Source organism: Larus michahellis, chromosome 26, assembly GCF_964199755.1.
Source record: "Larus michahellis chromosome 26, bLarMic1.1, whole genome shotgun sequence".
NCBI lineage: Eukaryota > Metazoa > Chordata > Aves > Charadriiformes > Laridae > Larus > Larus michahellis.
In genome coordinates, this window is record NC_133921.1 from 1,925,757 (window position 1) to 1,948,148 (window position 22,392).

Sequence of the window (22,392 nt, forward strand, 5' to 3'; positions counted from 1 at the left end):
TCCGTGTCCCCATGCGGCCCCCCCCCGCGGGGGTGCATGTGCGTGTGTCTGTGTGGGCCCCCCCCTCGCACGTGGCCTGTGCACAAGCGTGTGGGAGCACACTGGCGGGGGGGCGAGGTACAGGACACCCCCCCACCCCCCCAAAGCGACATTGTGGGGGGCAGCGGGGCCTCACTGGGGGGCCAGAGGGGGTGTGCGTGTGGGTCCCAGCGGCTCTGGGCAGCGGCGTCCAGCCCCCTCCTCGTGCGAGGGCCGTTGTGCAAGGGACAGGCCCCTCGTGCAAGCTCTGCTCGCCCCAGCTCAGGGGTGAGAGCCGAGCGGGGGGTCGGGGGGGGGAAGGCACGTGGCAGGGGGGGGCTCTCGCACGAGGGCGGCTCACCCCGAAGGCTCTGGTGGGAGGCCTTTGCACAAGGCTCTTGCACAAGGGCGGCTCCTGCACAAGGCTGAGGCACAAGGTCCTCGCACAAGGCTTTTGCACACAGGCGGCTCTCGCACGAGGGTGGCTCTCGCACGAGTGTTCGGCGTGAGGATGGCTCTTGCTGGAGGACGGCTCTCGCACGAGGCTCTTGCACGAGGGCGCAAGTGTTAGACACGAGGTCCTCGCACGAGGCTCTTGTACAGGGTCAGCTCTCCCGTGAGGCCCTCGCACGAGGCTGGCTCTCACCCAGGGCTCTTGCCCAAGGCCCTTGCACGAGGGCAGGTCTCACGTGAGGCTGGCTCTCGCACGAACCTCTTGCACGAGGGCAGCTCTTGCACGAGGCTCTCGCACAAGGATGTCTCTCCAAGGCCCCAGGGCCGTGCAGGACGGAGCACTATAAAGGGGGGTCCCCGGGGACGGAGGCGCTGCCCCAGTGGTCCCGGATTTGATGGGGGGAGGGGGGGGGGTGTGTGTCTCTGGGGCCCCCCCAAAGGGGCATTTTCAGCCCAGCACCAAGTGGGGAGGATGGGCCCCCCCCATGCCGCCCCAGTGGGGGCCAGGCCGAGGTAGGAGGGGGGGGCCCTGGGAGGCCCCATGAGAAGATGGGGGGGGGGGGGGGGGGCCTCATGGTTGGGGGGGGTGGTGAGGACCTCCAGAAGCGGGGGCTCAGTGGGTTCCCTATGGGGGAGGATCTGGGGGGGTTGGGGGAGTCCCAAATTGAGGGGGGCCCTCCAAGGGGTCCTCGGAGCTGGGGGGCTGGGGGGGAGATACAGGTGGGTCCCCAAGGGGTGCCCCATGGGTGAGGGGGTGTGGGGGGGGCTCCCATGAGTGCGGGGCAACAGACTGGAGGGGTGTCCCCCACACTTGGGGGTCAAAGCCCCCAAGGATGGGGGCCTGGTGGAGGAGGGGGCATCAAGGGGGGGAAATTAATGGGGGGAGGGGGGCGCCCCAGGCTGGGAGGGGGGACACTGAGGGCACCCCAGGGTCTGTGGGAGATGTCATGGCTTTTGGTGTCCCCCCCCCTCACCGGGGACATGGGTTTAGGGGGGCCCCACTGAGTGCCAGGTTGGGGGCCCCCCCACTTGTGGGGTGGGTTGGGGGGGCTGGTTTTTTGGGGGTTCCCCATTGGGTATTGGGGGGTGTTTCAGACCCCCCTCCTTCGGTTTTGAGGAGAGAAGTTGTGTTCTGGGGTCCCCGTCAAGGTGGTTGGGGCTCTGTGGTTTTGCGGGGGGGCGGCCCCTTCCATATGCAGCCCCCCCCCCTCAGTTGCTCCCCAGACATGCACCCCGGGGGGGTCCTCCTGGGTGCCCCTCGGTCTCCTCCTGGGGGGGCCCCAGGGTGGGGTGCGGGGGGACCCCCGGCAGGGCCAGGCCATCAGCCAGCAGCGCTGGGAGGGGGGGACACATATTATTGGGGTCCCCTCTCTTTACATACCCCCCCAAGCTCCCTTGGTAGTCCCTCCCCCCCGCCTCATTTTAGTGACCCTCCACCTCCCCCTTTCTGCTTGTGCCCCCCCCCCCCCCATTTCACCCCTGTTATCGGGGTCCTCCTATTTTCACCCCTTCCAGTTTTGGGGGGTCTTCCTGGGTTTCACCCCCTTCCAAACCCGGGGAGGGGGGCCCTCCCCAAGTATTGGATCCCCCATTGTTAGATTAAACCCCCATTATTGGATTAAACCCCCATTATCGGGGTCCCCCCCAGGTTTTGGGCCTCCCCCAATTACCACCCAGCCATTATCGGGGTTGCCCCCCCGCTATTATCGGGGTCCCCCTCGTTCGGGGCCCCTCCTCACCGAGAGGCTGCTCCTGCCCCAGGGAGGGGCTCAGTCCCGGGGGGTCCTCCCCACTCAGCAGCAGCCCCTGCGAGGGACACGTCGGGGGGGGGTGGGAGGGGGGGGTAGGGACACGGAGGGGAGGGGGGGCATGGGGACAGGGCACCCTGCCCCCCTCCCACCTGTCCCCGCCCCGCCCCCCAGGCTGTCCCCTTCCCCTGACCCCACGTCCCCACAGTCCCCCTCCCCCGCCCCCGTGTGTTCCCATGGCCCCTACCCCCCCCCCCCCCCCATGAGTGCCTCCCCCCGCCCCCTCCCACCCCCGTGCCCACCGTGTCCCCATATCCATGTCCCCCCCCCGCGGTGCCCCCACGCCTCGTCCCCTGCGTGCATCCCCCCCCCCCCGCGCCGTCTCGTCCCCGTCCCCCCCCCGCCTCCCCCGTCCCCCCCAACGTATCCCACCCCCCGTGTCCCCTCGTACCAGGCCGAGGGGGGGCAGCAGGTGGGGGTCGAGCTCGGGGCGCTTCAGGGGGGCCCCCGCGTCCTCCCCGCTCAGCTCCCGTGCCCTGCGCGGCACCGTCACACGCCGCGCCACGCCCACCCGCGCCACGCCCACCCCGGCTCCCGCCACCTGCCCTTCCCAGACCCCGCCCCCTCCCTTAGCCCCGCCCCTAACTTGCCCCACCCCGCCAAGCCCCTCCCATAAGAGCCCCTTCCCACCGAGTCCCGCCCAAATCCGGCCCCGCCTCCCCGCGCGCGGCGCCCCGCCCACCTCTTCCTGGTGGGGCGGGGCGCCAGGGCGGGGCCGAGGGCGGGGTCGCTGCCCCAGCGCGGGAGGGCGGGGCCGGGCCGGGAGGGGGCGGAGCCGCGCCCGGGGAAGCTGCGGGCGCGCGGCCGAGGGGGCGGGGCCGCGGCCGAGGGGGCGGGGCCGGGTGGGCGCGGGCCCCGCCCACGCGGCGCCTCGGCCCCGCCCAGCTGGAAGTCGCCGTCCATGGGGATGTAGGGGGCAAGCATGGCCAGGTCCAGGGGCGACGCCTGGGGGGACAGGGACAGGGAGACAGGGTCACACACACACACCCCCCCCGGCATGGCCAGGTCCAAGGTGGGGACAGGGGCAGGGCCCCCCCCTGCATGACAGGGGTCCCCCCCAGGCCCCCCCATACCTGCAGGGTCGTTCGGGGCCCCGGGCTCCCCGCGAAAAGCTTCTGCACCTCGAACAGCAGCTCGTCCCCGGGGGGCTGGGGGTGGGGCACAGCCATGGACCCCCAGAACCCCCCCAGCCTGCCCAGGACCCCCCCCCCAAGTTCCCCTCCAAAGCCAAACTTCCCCCCCATATTCTTTCAGGATTCCAGACCCCTCACCCTGGCCATGACCTCCCAGGGCCAACCCCAGGGCTCCACGACCCCTCCCCCGCCCCGCCCCAGCCTTGCCAAGGAACCCCCCAGTCCCCCCATAGCTTGGGAAGGATCTCCCCCCCCCATTTTCCCCAGGGCCTGGCTGGGACCTCCAAAAGTCTCACAGGGACCCCCCCAAGGTGCCCTCTCCCTCCAAGCCTGGCTGGGACACCACCACCCACCCCCCCCCCCGGCAAAAGCCCTGAGGCTGGACTCACCGGGGAGGGGCTGTGGGGGCGGCGGCGGGAGGGTGCTGGGGGGGGGTCGAAGATGGGGGCGAGGAGACGGGCGAGTTCGGGGGAGCAGAAGCGCCGGGGGTCCCGCTGCAGCACCGCCTCGGGGACATGGGCCGGGCGCAGGAAAGCCAGCACCCGCGGGCCCCCTACCCCTGCCCACAGCGTCACATGGGGTGGAGACCCCCTAGGGACCCCCCCAGGGACCCCCAGCACCCACAGGCCCCCCCACACACACCCCTGCCCACAGCGTCACACAGGACAGGGGACTCCCAGGGATCCCCCAGGGACCCCACAGATCCCCCCCCACCCCTCCCTGCAGCATCACAGGGGGCAGAAGACCCCCAGAACCCCCCCCGGGACCCACCAGCACCCCCCCGAGCCCCCCCTAGAGACCCTCAGGGACCCCTTCCAGCGCCCACGGGACCCCCCACCCCTCTCTGCACCATCACATGGGGTGGGGGACCCCCAAAGCCCCCCCCAGGGACCCATGCCCCAGGGACCCCAAACCCCCTCCCAGGGACAACCCCCGGAGATCCCAGACCCCCCCCCAGACCCCCATGCATCAAGCCCCAGTGCCCCCCATGATCCTCTCCCAGTGCTCCCAGTACCCCCATCAACTCCCAGTGCCCCCCCATTGCTGCCAGTACCCCCGTCACCGGCCAGTGACCCCCCCAACACCCCCTCCCAGTGCTCCCAGTTGCCGCAACTGGTGCCCACCGAGGCTGAGGTTGAGGATGGCATCGGGGGTGTCGGGGCCGGGGGCGGGGGGGGGCAGGCGGCGCCCTTCCCCCCGGCGTTGGGTCTGCTCCAGCGACAGCACCACCCCCCGCTGCTCCACACGGCTGAGGAGGGGGTGTGCGTGGGGGGGGGTGGTGTCAGCCCCCGCGGGACGGGGACCCCACGGGCAGCGACCCCCCCCCAAAACGACGGGTTTGCAGTGTCCCCCCAGCACTGGGGATGGGGGCTGAGATTTGGGGGGCTGCCCGCCCCCCTCCCCCAGCACTGGGGATGGGGGCTGAGATCTGGGGGGGCTGCACCTCCCAAGGCACCACTTAGACAGCGCCAATGTCCCACGGGCACCCGACACTGCGCAGAGGGCCCGTCCCCCCCCGTGTCGCTCCCCCCTGTCCCCACCCCGTGTCCCCCCCACCTGAGGACGAAGGTGAGGCAGACGATGCCCTCGGGCTGGGCGCTGCGGCTGTTGGCGATGACGGTGGCCTGGGTCTGCGCCCACAGGAACCCCCCGCGCTTGGCCAGGAACCGGTACTGGCTCGTCACCGCCTGGCCCTTGCTCAGCACTGGGGGGGCCACCACCCCACGGGTGACCGGGGGGGGCCGGGGTGCCCGGGGGAGGGGGGTGTTGGTGCACCCAGAGGGGATGGTGGGGTGCCCAGGGGGATATTGGGGCGCTCAGGGGTGCCAAAGGGGAATATTGAGGTGCCCAGAGGGGACGGTGGGGTGCCCAGGGGTGCCCCAGGGGGATACTGGGGTGCCCAGAGGGGATGGTGGGGTGCCCAGGGGGATATTGGGGCGCTCAGGGGTGCCAAAGGGGAATATTGAGGTGCCCAGAGGGGACGGTGGGGTGCCCAGGGGTGCCCCAGGGGGATACTGGGGTGCCCAGAGGGGACGGTGGGGTGCCCAGGGGTGCCCCAGCGGGATATTGGGGTGCCCAGAGGTGCCCAGGGGGTGCTAGGGGGAATACTGGCATGCCCAGAGGAGATGTTGGGGTGCCCGTGGGTGTCCCAGGGGTGCCCAGGGAGCCCTAGGGGGGGAACGATGGAGCTTCCAGGGGTGCCCCGGGGGGATATTCAGATGCTCAGGGGGATATCGGGGTGCCCCAGGGGGTTGTCGGTGTTCCCAGGACAATGTCGGGGTTCCCAGGATGATGTTTGGATTCCCAGGTGGTGTCGGGGTTCCCAGAGGGATATTGGGGTGCAGGAGGGATTCTGGGGTTCCCAGGGGGATGTTGGGGTTCCCAGGTGGGTGTTGGGGTGCCGGGGGGATTTTGGGGGGCACTCACGGGTGTGCACGCTCCTGCTGAGGGTGTCGGAGTCGAGGGCATGGACGTACTCGTAGAGGGAGCAGCCGAGCAGCTCCTCGGGGGTGTACCCCGCCACCTCCCCGATCCTGCAGCACCCCGAATCAGCCGGGGAGGGCCCCTTGGGGGGGGTCCCCTACAAAGTCCTATGGGGTCCTGGGGGGCCCTTATGGGATGGAGGGGGCCCCAAGAGGGTCCTGGATGTGGTCTATTCAGTCCTGGGGGGGGGGGGGGGGCCTTGAGGTGCTGAAGGGTCCTGAGGGGTCCTGGGTGGGGGGAGGGCGAGGTGTAAAGGTTTGGGGTGCCAGGGGTCTGGGGGGCTTTGGGATGCTGGGGAGGTGAGGGGCTGCGGGGCGGGGGGGAGGATGCCAGTGGTCAGGGTATTTTCGGGGTGCTAGAAATGGGGATGGGGGTGTCGGCGGGCAGGTCTAGGAGGGTTTGAGGTGCTGGGGGTCTGGGAAGGGGGGGGGGGGGCTGGGTGCTGGGGGTCCAGGGCACAGGGAGGGTTTGGGGTGTCGGGGGTCCTGGGGAAGGGCAGGGTGCTGGGGGTCTGGGCATCTTGCAGGGGGTTTGGGCTGCTGGGGGGGGCGGGCAGAGGTCCAGGGGGGTGGGTGGGTTTTTGGGTGCCGGCATTTGGGGGGCAGTCAGGGTGCTGGAGGTCTGGGTGTCTTGAAGGGTGGGGTTGGGGTGCTGGTGGCGGTGCTGGGGGTTATTCAGCATGCTGGGGGGGGGGGAGTTGGGGTGCCAGGGCCCGGAGGGTGCCAGGTTCGGCGCGGGGGGGTTGTTGGGTTTTGGGGTGCTGGTGGCCCCCCACCTGTCGTCACAGTAGGTGAACTTCATGTCCATGGAGTGGCGGGTGAGGACGGTGCCGGAGCCCAGGGGGGTCTCAATGGCCCCCGGGTGGGGGATGGCCTCGCAGATCAGCACCAGGCAGCGCAGAGGGGGGTCGCCCCCCCCGGCCCCCGCGTACGACCGCATGTGGCCCGCGCAGTGCAGCACCTGGGGGGCTGCCGCAGTGGGGACGGGGGGTGCCAGGACCCTCCGGATCCCCTACAGACCCCCCCTCAACCCCTCACAGTGCTGTGTCCCCCTCTGCGCCCCCCCATCACTGTGGCCCCAGATATCACTCTGTCCTCCCATTGCCCTGTCCCCCCTCTGCCCCCCGCCATGTCCCCCAAGTACCCGCCACAGCTACGTCCTCCCTGTCCCCCCCCAAGTCTCTTTGTCCCCATGTCCCCCCACATCTCCCGTATCTCCATATTCCGCACGTCCCCGTGTCCCCCCGTGTCTTCACGTCCTTCCCCCTCATCCCCCATGTCCCCCCACGTCCCCACATCCTCCCCCCACATCCCGCCATGTCTCCGTGTCCCCCCACATCCCCCCACGTCTCCATGTCCCCCCACATCCCACCATTTCTCCGTGTCTCCCCAAATCCCACCATTTCTCCGTGTCCCCCCACATCCCCCCATGTCTCCCCCACCTTCCAGGAGGCTGCCTTGAGGTTGAGGCAGCGCCCGCGCCCCGTCAGGGTGCTCTTCATCCGCAGGGAGAAGCTGCGCCCTGAGCGCTCCCCCCGCCGCCGCGGCACCGCTGGGGGGGGCCAGGGTCAGGGGGGGGCTGAGGGGGGCTGGGGAGGAGGCGGGGGGTGTCCCAGGGGAGACCCAGAGCTACTGGGGGGGGTCCTAGGGGTCCTGGGGTTCATTGGAGGGTGCTGGGGGGGGGGGGAACAGGAGTGTTTGGGGGTGTCTAGTCGTGCTGGGGGGCACTGGAGGGGTCCCAGGGGTGTTTGTGGGGCGGGTCCCAGAAGAGACTCAGGTCTGCTGAGGGGGTGGGTGGGCAGAGCGGTTTGGGGGGTCCCAGAGGTGCTGGGAGGGGGGGGCAAGGATTGTTTGGGTGGGTCTCACAGGAGACCCGGGGACACTGGGAGGGGGTCAGGGGTGTTTGGGGTGGTCCTAGGTGTGCTGGGGGTCACTGGAGGGGTCCCCAGGGCTGTTTGGTGGGGTCCCAGGGGAGACCCAGGGATGTTTGGGCGGAACAACAGTGGTGCTGGGGGGACACCGGAGGGGTCCCAGGGTTGTTCGGAGGGGTTCCAGGGGTGCTGGGGGTTGGGCGGGGGGGACAGTCCCGAGGGTCTCACCCTGCCGGGGGCTGAGCACGTCCTGCAGCTCCTCGTGGTCACAGGGGTGCACGAAGTCAAAGACGCTGTGGCCGATCAGCTCCAGCTGCGTGGGCGAGGCGGGGGGGGGCGTGTGTGTGATGGGGGGATCGCACGCCTCGCACGAGTACGCTCACACGAGAGCACCACGCTACACCTGTCCTCCCCCCATGGTGCCCCCCCCGCCCCCAAAATGTGCCCCCCCCCCCCCCCCCAAATGTACCCCCCCGCAACCTGGCTGAGCCCCAGGAGCCGGTTGACGTTCTCGGAGAGGAAGATCATGTCGCCCGCCTCGCTCAGCACCATCACGAACCCGCTCAGCGCCTTCAGGTAGCACCCATCCACCTCCTCCGCCGCCGCCGCCCAGGCACCTGGAGGGGCACCACACCGGGCCGGGGGGATGGGGGGTGTCAGGGGGCTGTGGAGGGGCCTCTGGGGGGCCCCAGGGGGCTGTCAGGGTGAGGGGGGAGGGCTGGGGGCGCTCTGGGGTGGTCGGAGGGTTGCAGAGCTCGGAGGGTCCCACGGACGACTGGGGCGGGCCGAGGTCTGTAGGCCTCAGGAGGCCCCGTGGGCTCCTGGGAGTCCCTGGAGGTCCTACGGGTGTTTGGGGGGTCCCCGTGGGGGTGCCAGGAGGCCCCAGGAGGGTGCCATGGTTGCCCCAGGCGTCCCCCAATGCCCCCTGGGCATTTGGTGGCCCCGGGGAGGTCCCTCGGGGACGCCGCAGGGGGGCTCACCAGCAGCGAGGAGGCGGTGGACGCGCAGGTAGCTGATGGTGAGGCGCATGATGGAGGCCTTGTCCAGGTGGGCGCTGACGCCGCGGGCGAAGGGCAGGGTGTGCGCCAGCTGGTAGAAGACCTCGGTCTCCCGGCTGCGCCGGCAACGGGCCGCGTCCCGCGAGCGCTCCTTCCGCAGCTCCGGCGTCGACCTGCCGGCACCCGCACCGCGCCTGCATCCACGCCGCCCCCCCGCCGCCCCCCCGGCACCCGCATGGCGCCCCAGCCCTGCCAGCACCCCCAGGCAGCCGCAGCCGCCGGCACTGCCAGGGTGAGCTCAGGGACGCTGTGGCAGGGACATGGGGACACGGGGACACCGTCAGAGGGACGTGGGGACACTGTCACTGGGGGCACAGGGACACCCCGTGACACCAACGGCGTCCCCTGGGCACAGGGGGGTGCTGGGACACAAGAGACAACGCGGAGGGCGGTGTGGGGGGGTGTGAGTCTTTGTGAGTGTGTGTGTGTGTGAGAGTGTGTGTGTGAGTGTGTGTGTCTCTGTGTGTGTGTGTGTGTGTGTCTGTGTGTGTGTGTGAGTCTGTGTGTGTGTCTCTGTGTGTGTGTGTGTGTGTGTCTGTGTGTGAGTCTGAGTGTGTGTGTCTGTGTGTGTGTGTGAGTCTGTGCGTGTGTGTGAGTGTGTGAGTGTGAGTGTGTGTGTGTGTGAGTCCGTGTGCGTGTGTGTGTATGTCTGTGAGTGTGTGTGAATGTGTGTGTGTGTGTGTGTGTGTGTGTGTGTGTGTGTGTGTGTGTGTGTGTGTGAGTGAGTGAGTGTGTGAGTGTGTCCGTGTGCGTATCCGTATGTCTGTGTGTCCATGTGTTGGTGTGTCCATGTGCGTATCCATGTGTCGGTGTGTCGGTGTGTCCATGTGTCCGTGTGTGTGTCTGTGTGTCCGTGTGTTGGTGTGTCCATGTGCGTGTGGCCCCGCGTGTGTGTCCGTGTGTCGGTGTGTCCGTGTGCGTGTCCGTGTGCGTGCGGCCCCGTGTGTGCCGGGTACGTGCTGGCGGCCGGGACGGGCTGTTCCTGTCCCTGGCGCGGTGCCCGGGGGCCGCAGCCGGGGGACACAGAGAGGGGTGTGTGTGTGTGTGTGTGTGTGCGCGCGCGTGCGGGGGGGGGGTGACACCCACCAATGGGGCGGGGCCATGCTGATGTATGTGAATGTATGCAAATGAGGGGCTAGCCCGCACGTGCGCTGGCAGCTCTGCTCGGGACAGGCTGGCCTCCCCCCCCCCCCGACCCCCCCGCACCCGCCGAGGCACTGGGGGAACTGCAAGGAACCGGGCGCTCACTGGGACCAGAACTGGGCACTAACTGGGACCAGACTGGGACCAGAACTGGGCACTAACCAGGTGCTCACTGGGACCAGGACTGGGCACTAACTGGGACCAGACTGGGACCAGAACTGGGCACTAACCAGGGCCAGAACTGGGCACTAACCGGGTGCTCACTGGGACCAGGACTGGGCACTAACTGGGACCAGACTGGGACCAGAACTGGGCACTAACCAGGGCCAGAACTGGGCACTAACCAGGTGCTCACTGGGACCAGGACTGGGCACTAACTGGGACCAGACTGGGACCAGAACTGGGCACTAACCAGGGCCAGAACTGGGCACTAACCGGGTGCTCACTGGGACCAGGACTGGGCACTAACTGGGCTCTCACTGGGACCGGAACTGGGCGCTAACCAGGACCAGAACTGGGCACTAACTGGGACCAGACTGGGACCAGAACTGGGCACTAACCGGGCGCTCACTGGAACCAGAACTGGGCACTAACTGGGACCAGACTGGGACCAGAACCGGTCACTAAACAGGACCAGCACCAGGCTCAGACTGGGACCAGCACCCGGTCGGGTTGGGGGACTGGGATGTCCCAGACACCTGGGTCCTGTCTGCCTTGATGGGGGTGCTTGCAGTGGGGGGGGGGGATGATGATACCCCAGATGCCCGGGTCCCTTTCAGCCCCCCCAGGGGCTATGGGGACCCACCGAGGCCGGGGAGGGGGACCCGGGTGTCCGTGTGATGGGGGGGGGGGGGACAGGAGGAGAAGGAGGGGGGGACGATGGACATCCCTGGCCACGTCACACCAAGGCCACACGTGATGTACACACACGCGCACGTGGGCCCCCCCCCGGGGGCAGCGGCACCGTGGGTCCTGGCACACACGTGTGCACCGGTGGGGTGGGGGAGCCCCGTCCTCACACACGCGTGTGCGTCAGTGTGTGTGTGTGGGGGTGTCTCCTTGTCCTTTGCACACGTGTGTGCTCTGGCATCACGTCACGCCCCCCCCCCCCCACCCCCGGCTTGGGCTGGCACATGGCTCGCACGAGGATACACATGGACACACCCGGCTTCGCACGGACACTCGCGGTGCACGAGGACACCCGTCACTGCCCGCAGGTTGTCATCCGTCCTCGGTGGGTGACAGACGGACACCCCGCCCCCCAACCCAGGGGGGTCCCACCCCACTCTGGGACTCCCCACACCCACCAGTGGCCAGATCCTGTCCCTCCCCCTCCCCCCAAAACCCCCATTTGAGGGACCCGATCCTGCCCTAACACTCTGGGACCCCTCCCCGGGCAGCCATGGGACCCCCCCCGGCACGGATCCTGCCTCCCCCAGGACCCCCCTGGCCCGGTCCTGTCCCCCCCCGGCCCCACCCCCAAGGGAGCGCACTCTCCCCAGGGGGCCGGATCCTGCCCCCGCCCAGGGGTCGGACCCCGGGGCACCCGCCAGGTGTTGGATCCTGCCACCACCCCCCCGCGGGACCCTGGGCCCACGATCCCTCCCAGGGGTCGGATCATGACACCCTCCCCCAGGGGTCGGACCCTCGGAGCCCCTCCAGGGGAACTGATGCTGACTCCCCCCGGGGACCCTGCCCCAGGAGTGCCACCCCGGGAACCGGACCCATGGACTTCCCCCGGGGGCGGTGGATCCTGCTCCCCCCGGGGACCACGGACCGGGACCCCCTCCAGGGGTCGGATCCTGCCTCCGCCTGGGACCCTGGCCCAGGACCCCTGCCAGCGGGCCTGATCCTGACCCCCCCCGGGCGACCGAGCCCTGGGACTCCCCGAGGGGTCGGATACTGACCCCCCCGCAAGGATCCCCCACGGGGGCCGCATCCTGACACCCCCCCGGGACTCCCCCTCGGGTGACGGATCCTGACCCCCACCGCGGGGACCGAACCCTGGCACCCCCATCGGGCCCGCCCCCCCCCCCCCCGAACCCCCCCACCCCAGGGGTCGGATCCTGTCCCGCCCCCGCCCCCGGGGGCCCGATCCTGCCCCGTACCTCGCCCCGGGCCGCCCGTCCATGGCTGCCGCCGCCGCCGCCCTCTGCGCTCCCGCACCCACCGCGCCGAGCCCCCTCCCCGACCACGCCCCCTCCCCGACCGAGCCCCCCCCCCCCTTCCCCCCCCCCTCCGCCGCCACTCCCCCCGGGCCGCCGGCCAAAGCCCCCTGCCCCGGCCACGCCCCCCACGCTGTGGCCCCACCCCTGGCCCACGGCCAAAGCCCCCAGCCCGGGGCCCCCAGGCCCCGCCCACCACCCGCCGGCCCCGCCCCATTGGCTTCGGGTCCCATGGAGTCCCAACCCCCCCCGCCTAAGCCCCGCCCCCTCGGGCAGCCGGCCAGAGGCCCCGCCCCCATAAACCACGCCCCTTTGTCACCCCGCCAGACCCCGCCCCATCCCGTATCCTGCCGCCGTGGCCGCGCCGAGGCCACGCCCCTTCCCCGGCGCCACGCCCCCCCTTTTCCGCCCCGCCCCCTCACCCCTCCGCGCAAGCGTCTTGGCGCCTCGCCGCCCGCCGCGGCGCGGTGACCCGGAAGTGGAGCTGCGGAGGCGCCGTGACCCGGAAGCGGGACGTACGGGCGGTGCGCGCAAGTGGAGACGCGGGACCGGAGCGGAGCCGCCATGTGAGGGGGGGGGGACGGGGACAGGGAGGGCCGGGGCGAGGTGTGAGGGTGGGACGGGATCGATGGAAGGAGGCTAGGCTGCGTCCCGTCCCGTTCCAGCTGCCTCGGCGCTGCCCCCGGGCCCCGGTTCGCCGCCCCCAAGACCCCGCTCGGAGGCTCCCGGGGCCCCCCCGTTGTCTCCGGTGGTCCCCTGCCCTCGGTTCCTCGTTTCCGGGCGTCCCTTCTTCCCCATCCCCGTGTCCTCTGTCACCCCTAGTTCCCCATGTCAATGTCCCGTGCCCCCTCTTGTTGCCCATCCCGGTGTCCCCTGCCGTTCGTGGTGGCCCCGCTACTCCTAGATCCCTGTCCCCAGTGTGTCCTCGGCCACTCTCGGTGTCCCCTGCCACCCCCTGTTCCCCATCCTGGCATCCTCTGCCACATCCAGTGCCCCCTGCCACCCCGGTTCCCCATCCCCATGTTCCCTGCCACCCCCTGTTCCCCATCCTCGCGTTCCCTGCCACCCCCACCCCGCCATTGCCCCACGCACCCCCAGCCCCACCATCCACAGCCGTCCCCCCGTGCTGTCCCCATCTCCCCTGCCCTGCGGCGTCCCCGTGATGTCCCCTGCTGGCCCTGCAGGAGCCTGCTGAACAAGCCCAAGAGCGAGATGACGCCGGAGGAGCTGCAGAAGCGGGAGGAGGAGGAGTTCAACACGGGGCCGCTCTCCGTGCTCACCCAGTCCGTCAAGAACAACACCCAGGTCCTCATCAACTGCCGCAACAACAAGAAGCTCCTGGGACGCGTGAAGGCCTTTGACAGGTCTGCACCTTTGTCCCCAGGGTGACCCCAAAGGGGTCCTTGATGTCCTGCGGGTTCACCCTGACATGACCTGGGGCTTCCCAGTGTGCCTGAGGGTTCCCCGGTCCTGCTCTCTTTTATCCTTGGGGTTTATGATGTCCCCCTGGGTCACCCCAGGGTCCCCCCATGGTCGCCCAGTGTCCACCTGGGTCACCCCAGGATCTCGCCAATGTCCTCCTGGATCACCCCGGGGTCCCCTCACAGTCTCAATGTCCCCCTGGGTCATTCCAGGATCCCTCATGGTCCCCAGTGTCCCCCTGAGTCCCCCCAGGGTCCCCCCACAGTCCCCAGTCTCCTCCTGGGTCATTCTGGGGTCCCCTCATGGTCTTCAATGTCCTTCTGGGTCATGCCAGGATCCCCCCACGGTCCCCCATGTCCTCAAGGGTCACCCCAGGGTCACTCCAAGATCCCCATGTGCCCCTGGGTCACCCCAGGGTGCCCCTGGATCACTCTGGGGTCCCCTCAGGGTTCTCAATGTGCCCCTGGGTCACTCCACGGTTCCCCCCACAAACACTAATGTCCCCAAGGGTCACCTCCCCATGGTTCCCCATGTCCCCCTGGGTCACTCCAGGGTCCCCCCCACAAACCCTAATGTCCCCAAGGGTCCCCTCCCGTGGTCCCCAATCTTCCCTTGGGTCACACCAGGGTCTGCAAAAGGCTCTCTTGGACCTCTGAGGTGTCCAGTGTCCCCCTGAGTCACCCCCAAATTGTCCTCCGGGGTCTCCCTGAGTCACCCTTGTGTGCCCCATGGTCTCCCTGGTCCTGCTCATTCCCCTCAGGGTCCTCTGGGTTACCCCATGGTCCCCAATGTCCCCATCGGTCACCCCAGGGCCCCCAAAGAGCTACCAGGGTCTCCAATGTCCTGCAGGGTCCTCAAAGTCACTCCAGGGTCCCCCCACAATCCCCCATGTCCCCTTGCCCCCCCCGCAACGATCCCCAGGGTCACTGCAGGGTTCCCCCATGGTCCCCCATGTTCTCCAGGGTCGCCCTGTGAGTTCCCCTGGTCCAGCTCGATCCCTTCAGGGCCCCTCAGATTTCCCCTGGTCTCACTCATGTCCCCTGCCCCGTGTCCTCTCAGGGGAGCCGCAGCCCTGCCTCCCCCAGCGTGGGGGCGGGGGGCACCCCCAAATGCGTCCGTCTCCCCCCAGGCACTGCAACATGGTGCTGGAGAATGTGAAGGAGATGTGGACGGAGGTGCCCAAGAGTGGGAAGGGGAAGAAGAAGTCCAAGCCAGTGAACAAGGACCGCTACATCTCCAAGATGTTCCTGCGTGGGGACTCCGTCATCGTCGTCCTGCGCAACCCCCTCATCGCCGGGAAGTAGGGGACACCCCCCCGCCCCGGGGTCCCCTGGGACCCCTTCTGCCCTTACAGCCTCCTGGGGGTGCCCAGCCGTGCTCCCTTGGCGTCGCCTGAGCCTCTGTATGCTGCCCTGGGGCTGGGGCCTCCCCAGGGGCTCCCTCCTTGTCCTGCCCTCCCCCCTACCCCAGGGGGTGTTTGGGTGTTTGGGGGGGGGGGGGCCGAGCCCCCCTGGGGTGGGCAGAATTGGGGTTGTCATGTTGTCATGTGTGCCCCCTCCCCCCTGCCCCGGGCACTGTGCTCACCCCCCCACGGGCAATAAACCTGGTTTGTTACTACCTGGTGTCTCTGTGGTGCCCCCGCCCCGGGGCCCATCGAATCCACCCTGGGCTGATCGAACCCCCCCAGCATGATCTTCCCCCCCGGGGTGTCGATCGAACCCCCCCCCAGCCTGATTCCACCCCGCCCCGGGCTGTCAATCGAACCCTGCCAGCCCGTTCCCGCCCTGCGTCCATCGAACCCCCCCCAGAGCCATTAAACGCCCTGGGGTCGATCGAACCCCCCCGGCCTGATCCCCCTCGGCCGCATCCGCCCCCGCCGGGCCGATCGAATCGCTCCCAGGTCCACTGAACCCGCCCCGGGCTCATCACCAGCTCCCGGCCGCTCTTTGTCCCGTCGCGGGAAAACGGGAGGGGCTGGGCGGGGCGTGGGGGCGGGGCTAACGCTGTCCCCGCCCCCTGCTGTATCCGGCCCCGTGGGCCATTGGTTTCGCGCAGGCCACGCCCCCCGCGGTGGAGGCGTCCAATCAGAGGAGGCGCTAAGGCGGGCTCCGCCTGTTTACACAGGCCACGCCCCCCGCGGCAGAGGCGTCCAATCAGAGGAGGCGCTAAGGCGGGCTCCGCCTGCGTACACAGGCCACGCCCCCCCGCCCGCGAAGCTCCTCCAGCGCGTGCCGGCTGCCGGGCGAGGTGCGAGCGCGGGAATCGGCGGCCCCGCCCCCCCCGGGACCGGCACCGGGACCCCCCCCCGGGACCCCTCTCGGGCCTGGGACTCTCCCCCGGGAACGGCCCTCCCCCGGACCGGGACCACCGGGACTGAGCAGGACCCCCGGGCCCGGTACCCGCTCCTCCCTGAGAACCGCCCCCCGGGTCTGAGCTCCCACCTGGGCCTGGGACCGGGACCCTCCCACTGGCCCGGGGCCCCCCCGAGACACCCCACGGATCCCGGGACGGCCCCCCACGGGTCAGCGTCCGCCCCCCCCCCCCGCTATCCCCCGACTTCCCCAGGTCTGGGACACACACACCCCCGGGGCCGGGACCCCGCGGTACCCCCGGGTCTGAGACACCCTCCCCCCCCGGGCCAGGTCTGAGTTCCGTCCCCCCGGGGCTGTTTGACCCCGGCCGTTTTTCCCCCCGCAGATGCCCCCGAAGCCGCCCCGCAGGCACCGGTGAGGAAGGTCGGGAAGTGGCGGGGGGGTGGGGGGGGGGGGGCGGGGACGGACCGCGTCCCGCCGCCTGTCACGGTCCCCCCACCCCGCCGTGATACACCCCCACACACCCCCCCCCACCCTTCCTCCGTGTGACCCCCTGGATGTCCCCACGCTGCATCCCCGTTGTCCCGCCCCCCCCCCCCCCCAGTACCGCCCCCGTGCCCCCCCCCCATGTTACCCAGTGTCACCCCCCCCACCCCCACCCCATGCCACCCCCACCCCAAAAGCTCCTTCACCCGGTATCTCCCCCCCATGTCACCCTTCGATGTGTTGTCGTCGCCCCTCCCCCGTCCCCGGTGTGCCCCCCCCTCCCCATCCCCTCATGTGTCCCCCCCCCCGCGCTGAGCCCCCCTCCCCGGTGTGTCCCCGCAGTGTCCTCCCCCCTACACCCCCCCGGGGCCACCCAGTGTCCCCTCATGTGTCCCTCCCGGTTACACCCCCACCCCCCCCGTGTTTCCCCCCCCCCCGTGTCCCTCCATGTCACCCCCCCCCCGGTGTCCCCCCATGTTCCCCCCCCTACACCCCTCGCCCCCCACAGCCGCCCCCACCGGGACTGGCGCTCGCTGCTGCCCAACCTGGCCCAGATGGTGCCCTGGCCCGACAGCGGGGGGGCACCTCGCACCGAGGTACGGGGGGGGCACCCTGGGGGAGGGGACATGGGGGGGGTGCTGGGGGAAAGGGGGGGGGGGCGCATCCTGCGTGCTGAGAGGGGGGGGGTCTCGGAGGGGGCTGGGTGCCAGGGGGGATGTCAGGAGGGGGAGACGGGGGGGCTGGGGAGGTGTATTGGGGGGGGGGTGCTGGGGCGGGTGGCTGCACACACACCCCCCCCCGGACTCCCCCCCCCCCGCAGATTGAGGTGCTGGACAATGTCCTGGGGTACATCCTTTACCTGCAGAGGAGCATCAGCATCGCCCGGGGGGGGGCAGGTAATGGGGACACACACAGCCCCCCCCCCCCCCCCCCCTCGGAACTCCCCCCACAGCTGGGGAAACCCCCCCCCTCAATGCCATGCAACTCCCCCCCCCCCCTCCCCGCCTCCTCCCCGCAGGCCACCCTGGGGACAGGGACACTGTGGAGGGGGGACCCGGCACCGGGGATGCACAGAGGTAGGTGACATGGCGGGGGGGGGCGATGGGGGGGGCACCCCTAGGCGCTGAGACCCCCCCCCCTCCCCCCAGGCAGCAGCTGGTGCCCTATGAGGAGGAGGAGGAGGAGGAGGAGGAGGTGCAGGACGGCAAGGACCCCTGGCTTTGCACGCTGGACTCAGCAGGGGGGGTTCCCCTGTCCCCCCCTCCGCAGCAGGGGGGGCTGCTGGGGCTCAGCCCCTCCCTGCTGGCCTCGCCCCCCCCCCCAGGGTCCCCCAACAACGTGCTACGAGGTGGGTTTGGGGGGGCCGGGGCAAGGGGAGGTGACCTTGTGTGTGTGTGTGTGTGTCCCGCTCAGTGTCACCATCTCCCCCCGCCGCCCCCCCAGACCTCTTCGCAGACGTCTATCTGAGCCCGCAGGTGGGGACTGTCACCCCCCCCCGGTGTCACCCCCAGGGAACACAACTGTCCCCGCAGGCCCTGGCAGCGGCACCACAGGTGGCAGGGGCCGATGGCATCCTTGTGACCCCCGGGGTGGCCATGGGGACGGGGGGGGCACAGCAGGGACAGCGTGGCTCCCCCCGCCACCCCAAGAAGAAATGCGTGAATGGGTTCATCATGTTCTGCTGCCTCAACCGGAAAGCCTACATGAGGTGGGGACCCCAGGGACAGCGGGGGGGGACACGGGGACCCCAGGGGCACGGGGACACTGGGGACATGGGGACCTCAGTGAGGGTGGGGACTATGGGGAGACAGGGACCGCGGGGGGGGATGTGGGGACCCCCGGGGGGACATGGGCACCTGGGGGGGAGCTGGGCACCCCAGGGAGGTTGGGGACATGGGGACAACAGGGAGGTTGGGGACATGGGGACCGCAGGGGGGACATGTGGACCCCAGGGAGGCTGGGGACATGGGGACCCCGGGGAGGGACATGAGGTCCTGGGGACCTGAAGGAGGATGGGGGCTGTGAGGAGATTGGGACCCCAGGGGGGACATGGGGACCCTGGAGGGGACATGGGGATCTGGGGAGGAGATGGGGCCCGAGGGAGGATGGGGACATGGGGACCGCCGGGAGGACACAGGGACCTGGGGACCCCAGGGGGATGGGGACACAGGGATGTGGGAACCTCAAGAGGATGGGGACCCTGGCGGGGGGGGACCTGGGGGGACACGAGGACCCGGGGGATGACATGAGGAAGGGGACCTGGGTGGTCCCAGGGAGGATGGGGACCTGGGGACAGCGGGGAGGACAGGGACTGTGGGGACATCGGGATCCCAGGGAGGATGGGGAGCATGGAGGCATGGGGACACCAGGGAGAACACGGGGACCCCGGGGATGACGTGAGGGGGGGCCCTGGGGACATGGGGGTGGGTGGGGTGGTCGTGAGGGGCTGTGGACCTGAAGGACAACGGGGACTATGGGGAGATGGGGGAACATTGGGACCCGGGGGGGGGACTTGGGGATCCCAGGGACGATGGGAACATTGGGACCTCGGGAGGAGGGGACACGGGGCCCCCGAGGACAAAACAGGGGCCCCAGGAGGACATTGGGGACAACGCGTGGGCCCGGGGGAGGATGGGGACAGCTGGGGGGGGGGTGGGGGGACGGGTCACGAGCTTTGTGAGAGGAGGAGGGAGCGAAGGGGGGGATGCCCTCGGGTGGTGACACCACCGGTGACGGTGCCAGTGCCCACCCGGGTCTGGCCTCCACGGTGGTGACGCGGGAGCTGGCCCAGCTCTGGCGCAGCCTCAGCCCCACCGAGCGCCGCCCGTACCGGTACGTACCGGGACGTACTGGGCACCCGGACACTTGGGTCCCTCTCCGTCCCTCCATCCCCCCCTCCCGGGGCGGTGGGGTCCCCCGCAGCGTCCCCTCTGTCCCCTGCAGCCAGCGGGCCCGGCAGTTCAGCCGCCAGCACGACCGGGTGGTGCGGCTGGTCGGGGACAAGGACGGGGACGGTGACACCGACCCCCCCGCGCCCCTCCAGCTGCTGCTGGCCGCCCATGCCGGCACGCTGGGGGGGGGCCCTCTGTCCCCCTGATGTCCCCAGCCCTGTCCTCGTTCCCGGCCCTTCTCTGTCCCTGTTCGCGTCCCTCTCCCCGTCCTTGTCCCTGCCCTTGTCCCCATCCCCACCCTGGCCCCGTTCCTGGTGGTTTTAACCCCAAAACTATTTATTCGCCCGGGGGGAGGCTGGTCCTGCCCTGGAGGGGACGGGGACACCCTGGGGACGCTTGGGGACCCCCCCGTGACAGTGGCCGTCACTGAGTTGGCCGATAAAATCCCTTCTGTTTCTGGCGCCTCCTGTCCCCGTATCCCCCCCGCCCGTGTGTGTGTGTGTCCCCCGGTGTCCCCAAACAGGGCGACAGCTTCATTGAAGCCTTTTATTGGCAGGGGCTGGGGGGCGGGGGGGGGGCGTCCGGCCCCCCCCCTCAGTTCTTCTTGGGCATGGAGGCCTGGGCCAGCGCCCACAGCGAGTAGCAGGTGCCTGCAGGGATGGGGGGGGGGGGCGGTCAGGGACACCCTGCCCTCCCCAGGGACCCAGGCAGCCGGGACCCACCCCCCCCACAAGGGACCCAGGTATCCAGGACCCCCTCCCCCAGGGACCCAGGTGTCCGGGACCCCCCCCCAAGGGACGCAGGCAGCTGGGTCCCCCCCCCTCATCCTACAAGGGACCCAGGCGTCCAGGACCCCCCCAAGGGACCCAGGCATCCAGGACCGGCCCCCCTCCCCAGGGACCCAGGCGTCCGGGACTCCCACCCCCACAAGGGACCCAGGAGTCCGGGACCCACCCTTCACCCCCCCCCAAAAGGGACTCAGGCGTCCGGGACCCCCACCCAAGGGACGCAGGCAGCTGGGTCCCCCCCCCTCATCCTACAAGGGACCCAGGCATCCAGGACCCCCCCCTCCTCAGGGACCCAGGCGTCTGCGACCCCCCCCCCACAACGAGGCACCCAAGCATCCGGGACCCCTCCCCCAAGGGACCCAGGCATCCAGGACCGGCCCCCCTCCCCAGGGACCCAGGCGTCCGGGACCCCCCCAAGGGACCCGAGCATCCGGGACCCCCCCCCCAGGGACCCAGGCATCCAGGACCCAGCCCCCTCCCCAGGGACTCAGGCGTCCGGGACCCCCCCTTCACCCCCCCCAAAAGGGACTCAGGCGTCCGGGCTCTCGCTCCTCCTTAGCCACGCCCCCCTCCCCGCCCCCCCCAGGGGACCCAGGCGTCCGGGCGGACATTCCTCCCTGCCCCGGCTAAAAATAGAACCCAACCGTGTCCCCCCCCCCGCCCCCGGGGCTGCCCCCCCCCGCCGTACCCACGGAGCAGATGAGGGTGGTGAGGCGGTAAAGGGCCGAGTCCATGGCCCCCCCCTTGAGATGCACCGGGAGCCCGTTGTCCTCCTTGGGGGGGGGGGGGAGGCGACAAGGGACATCAGGGGGTCGCCACCCCCCGTCCCGCCAGGGGACCCAGGCGTCCGGGCCCCCTCCTTGCCCCCCCCCCCCCCCCCAAAAGGGACGGCAGGCGTCCGGGCGCCCCCCCCCTCACCTGGAAGAGCTTCTGGTGCTCAGGGACGCGGTTGTGGAGGCGCCGGGGGGGGGCGGCGGGACCCAGCGACCGCAGCAGCCCCAGGGGGGCGGCCTTGGGGGAGAGGGCGGGGGGGGGTGGTGTGTGTGTGGGGGGGGTGTCCGGACTCCCCCCCCCCGCCCCGAGACGGCCCCCCGGTCACCTTCACCCCCCCCCATAAGTCTCCGCTCTGGAGGGAGCTCCCCATAACCCCCCCCCCCGCGTCGCCCCTATAGCTGCCCCATAGGACCGCCCCATGTCCGTCCCCCCCCCCGCCATAGAGCCCCTCCGTGACCCCTTCACAGGGCTTTTCCCATGACACCCCCCCCCCAAAGATTCCTCCCAGGGACACCCCCCCCTCACCTGTCGTCCCCCCCCGGACGCCCCCCGTTTCCCCCCCCCGCATTGTCCCCCCCTCAATACGGGTCCTCAGCTCATCGTGGCGCCCCCCCCTCGGTACCCGCAGGACCCTCATGCTCAGCCCGGCCTGGATCGTCCTCTGCCACCGCAAAGGGCACCGCAGGGGGGGGAACAGACGGACGGACACCGCGGGGGGGGTTGACACCCAGCCCGGTCACGTGTCCAGGGTGCCACCGCCCCCGCGTCCTGGCCACGAACGCCCCGGGTCCCCTCCGTCCCCATCCCTGTGACCCCCGTCCCCCCGCAGTGTCCCCACGGGCCTGTAACTGCCATGTCCTCGTCCCCATGGGCCTGTGACACATCCTCCCCCCAATCCTGTGACCCCCCCCCCCGTCCCCATCGTGTCCCCATCAACCTGGAACCGCTCCGTGTCCCTGTGACTCCTGGTGTCCCCGCTGTCCCCCTTGTCCCTGTCCCCATGGCCCTGTGAGCCCCCGGTCCCCAACCCCGTGTCCCCATGACCCTGTGACACCCCCCCCGCCTCGTCGCCATCCCTGGGTCCTCATGACCCAGTGACTCCTGATGTCCCCTGTGTCCCCATGACCCTGTGACACCCCCCCCGCCTCGTCGCCATCCCTGGGTCCTCATGACCCAGTGACTCCTGATGTCCCCTGTGTCCCCATGGCCCTGTGACACCCCCCCCCATTTCCATGTCCCCATGCCCCGTGACCCCCATGTCCCTGTCCCCATGGCCCTGTGACATCCCCCCCCCCACTGTCCTCATCCCAATGTCCCTTCACCCCATGACTCCACCGTCCCCCACATCCCTGTGACAATTCCCCCCCACCCCCCCCTACCCCCAGTGACCTTGGTGTCCCCATGTCCCCATCCAGCCCCGTGGCCAGTCCTGGTCCCCACGGGGATGGGGCGGTGGCAAGGGGCACACCAGACAATGGAAGAGGGGACAGTGGTGACACAAGTCCTTGGGAACCCCCCCAGAACCGGGGGTCGAGGAACCAGGTCCCAGTGGGGCAGGAGGGGGCTGGGGGGAGGCACCAGATCCTG

At 70.5% G+C, this 22,392-nt stretch overlaps 3 protein-coding genes across 9 annotated transcripts; 1 reads left to right on the forward strand and 2 right to left on the reverse strand.

Moving 5' to 3' along the window:
• Window positions 1–886: 886 nt before the first annotated feature.
• Window positions 887–12,144, reverse strand: HIF3A (hypoxia inducible factor 3 subunit alpha). 7 transcript variants are annotated; one of them, XM_074567348.1, is made up of 15 exons: window positions 12,076–12,144; window positions 8,747–8,937; window positions 8,247–8,383; window positions 7,995–8,079; window positions 7,338–7,447; window positions 6,672–6,856; window positions 5,840–5,946; window positions 4,970–5,117; window positions 4,537–4,661; window positions 3,802–3,965; window positions 3,353–3,427; window positions 2,962–3,224; window positions 2,671–2,755; window positions 2,211–2,277; window positions 887–1,805 (listed from the first exon to the last, which is right to left on the reverse strand). In XM_074567348.1, the coding sequence occupies exons 1-15, from the start codon at window positions 12,096–12,098 to the stop codon at window positions 1,681–1,683; spliced, it is 1,890 nt and encodes a 629-aa protein (XP_074423449.1). In that variant the 5' UTR covers window positions 12,099–12,144; the 3' UTR covers window positions 887–1,680. The 7 variants fall into 7 exon arrangements, 6 of the variants coding, with proteins under 6 accessions (XP_074423449.1, XP_074423448.1, XP_074423451.1 ...); XM_074567347.1 differs by having other exon boundaries at window positions 3,802–3,971; XM_074567351.1 differs by having other exon boundaries at window positions 1,666–1,805; window positions 3,802–3,971; window positions 4,970–5,067.
• Window positions 12,145–12,560: 416 nt separating this feature from the next.
• On the forward strand, window positions 12,561–15,171 carry SNRPD2 (small nuclear ribonucleoprotein D2 polypeptide). Its single transcript, XM_074567296.1, has 3 exons — window positions 12,561–12,698; window positions 13,317–13,496; window positions 14,684–15,171. Coding segments are annotated over exons 1-3 (357 nt in total). The 5' UTR covers window positions 12,561–12,696; the 3' UTR covers window positions 14,859–15,171.
• Window positions 15,172–19,766: 4,595 nt separating this feature from the next.
• COX7A1 (cytochrome c oxidase subunit 7A1) lies at window positions 19,767–21,576 on the reverse strand. Its single transcript, XM_074567378.1, has 4 exons — window positions 21,428–21,576; window positions 20,950–21,042; window positions 20,720–20,804; window positions 19,767–19,893 (listed from the first exon to the last, which is right to left on the reverse strand). The coding sequence occupies exons 1-4, from the start codon at window positions 21,440–21,442 to the stop codon at window positions 19,838–19,840; spliced, it is 249 nt and encodes an 82-aa protein (XP_074423479.1). The 5' UTR covers window positions 21,443–21,576; the 3' UTR covers window positions 19,767–19,837.
• Between the last annotated feature and the right edge of the window lie 816 nt (window positions 21,577–22,392).

What these genes read in the sequence shown, in the direction of transcription:
- HIF3A (XM_074567347.1), bottom strand. Translation starts at nt 12,098, where the DNA reads ATGGACGGGCGGCCCGGGGCGAG. An exon ending in GACGGGCGGCCCGGGGCGAG is followed by an intron (nt 8,938 to 12,075) that starts GTACGGGGCAGG and finishes GGGTGCCGGCAG; the next exon opens with GTCGACGCCGGAGCTGCGGA. An exon ending in CCACCGCCTCCTCGCTGCTG is followed by an intron (nt 8,384 to 8,746) that starts GTGAGCCCCCCT and finishes GTGCCCCTCCAG; the next exon opens with GTGCCTGGGCGGCGGCGGCG.
- SNRPD2 (XM_074567296.1), top strand. An exon ending in CGCGTGAAGGCCTTTGACAG is followed by an intron (nt 13,497 to 14,683) that starts GTCTGCACCTTT and finishes GTCTCCCCCCAG; the next exon opens with GCACTGCAACATGGTGCTGG.
- COX7A1 (XM_074567378.1), bottom strand. An exon ending in AGCACCAGAAGCTCTTCCAG is followed by an intron (nt 20,805 to 20,949) that starts GTGAGGGGGGGG and finishes CCCCCCCCCAAG; the next exon opens with GAGGACAACGGGCTCCCGGT. An exon ending in CACCCTCATCTGCTCCGTGG is followed by an intron (nt 19,894 to 20,719) that starts GTACGGCGGGGG and finishes CCATCCCTGCAG; the next exon opens with GCACCTGCTACTCGCTGTGG.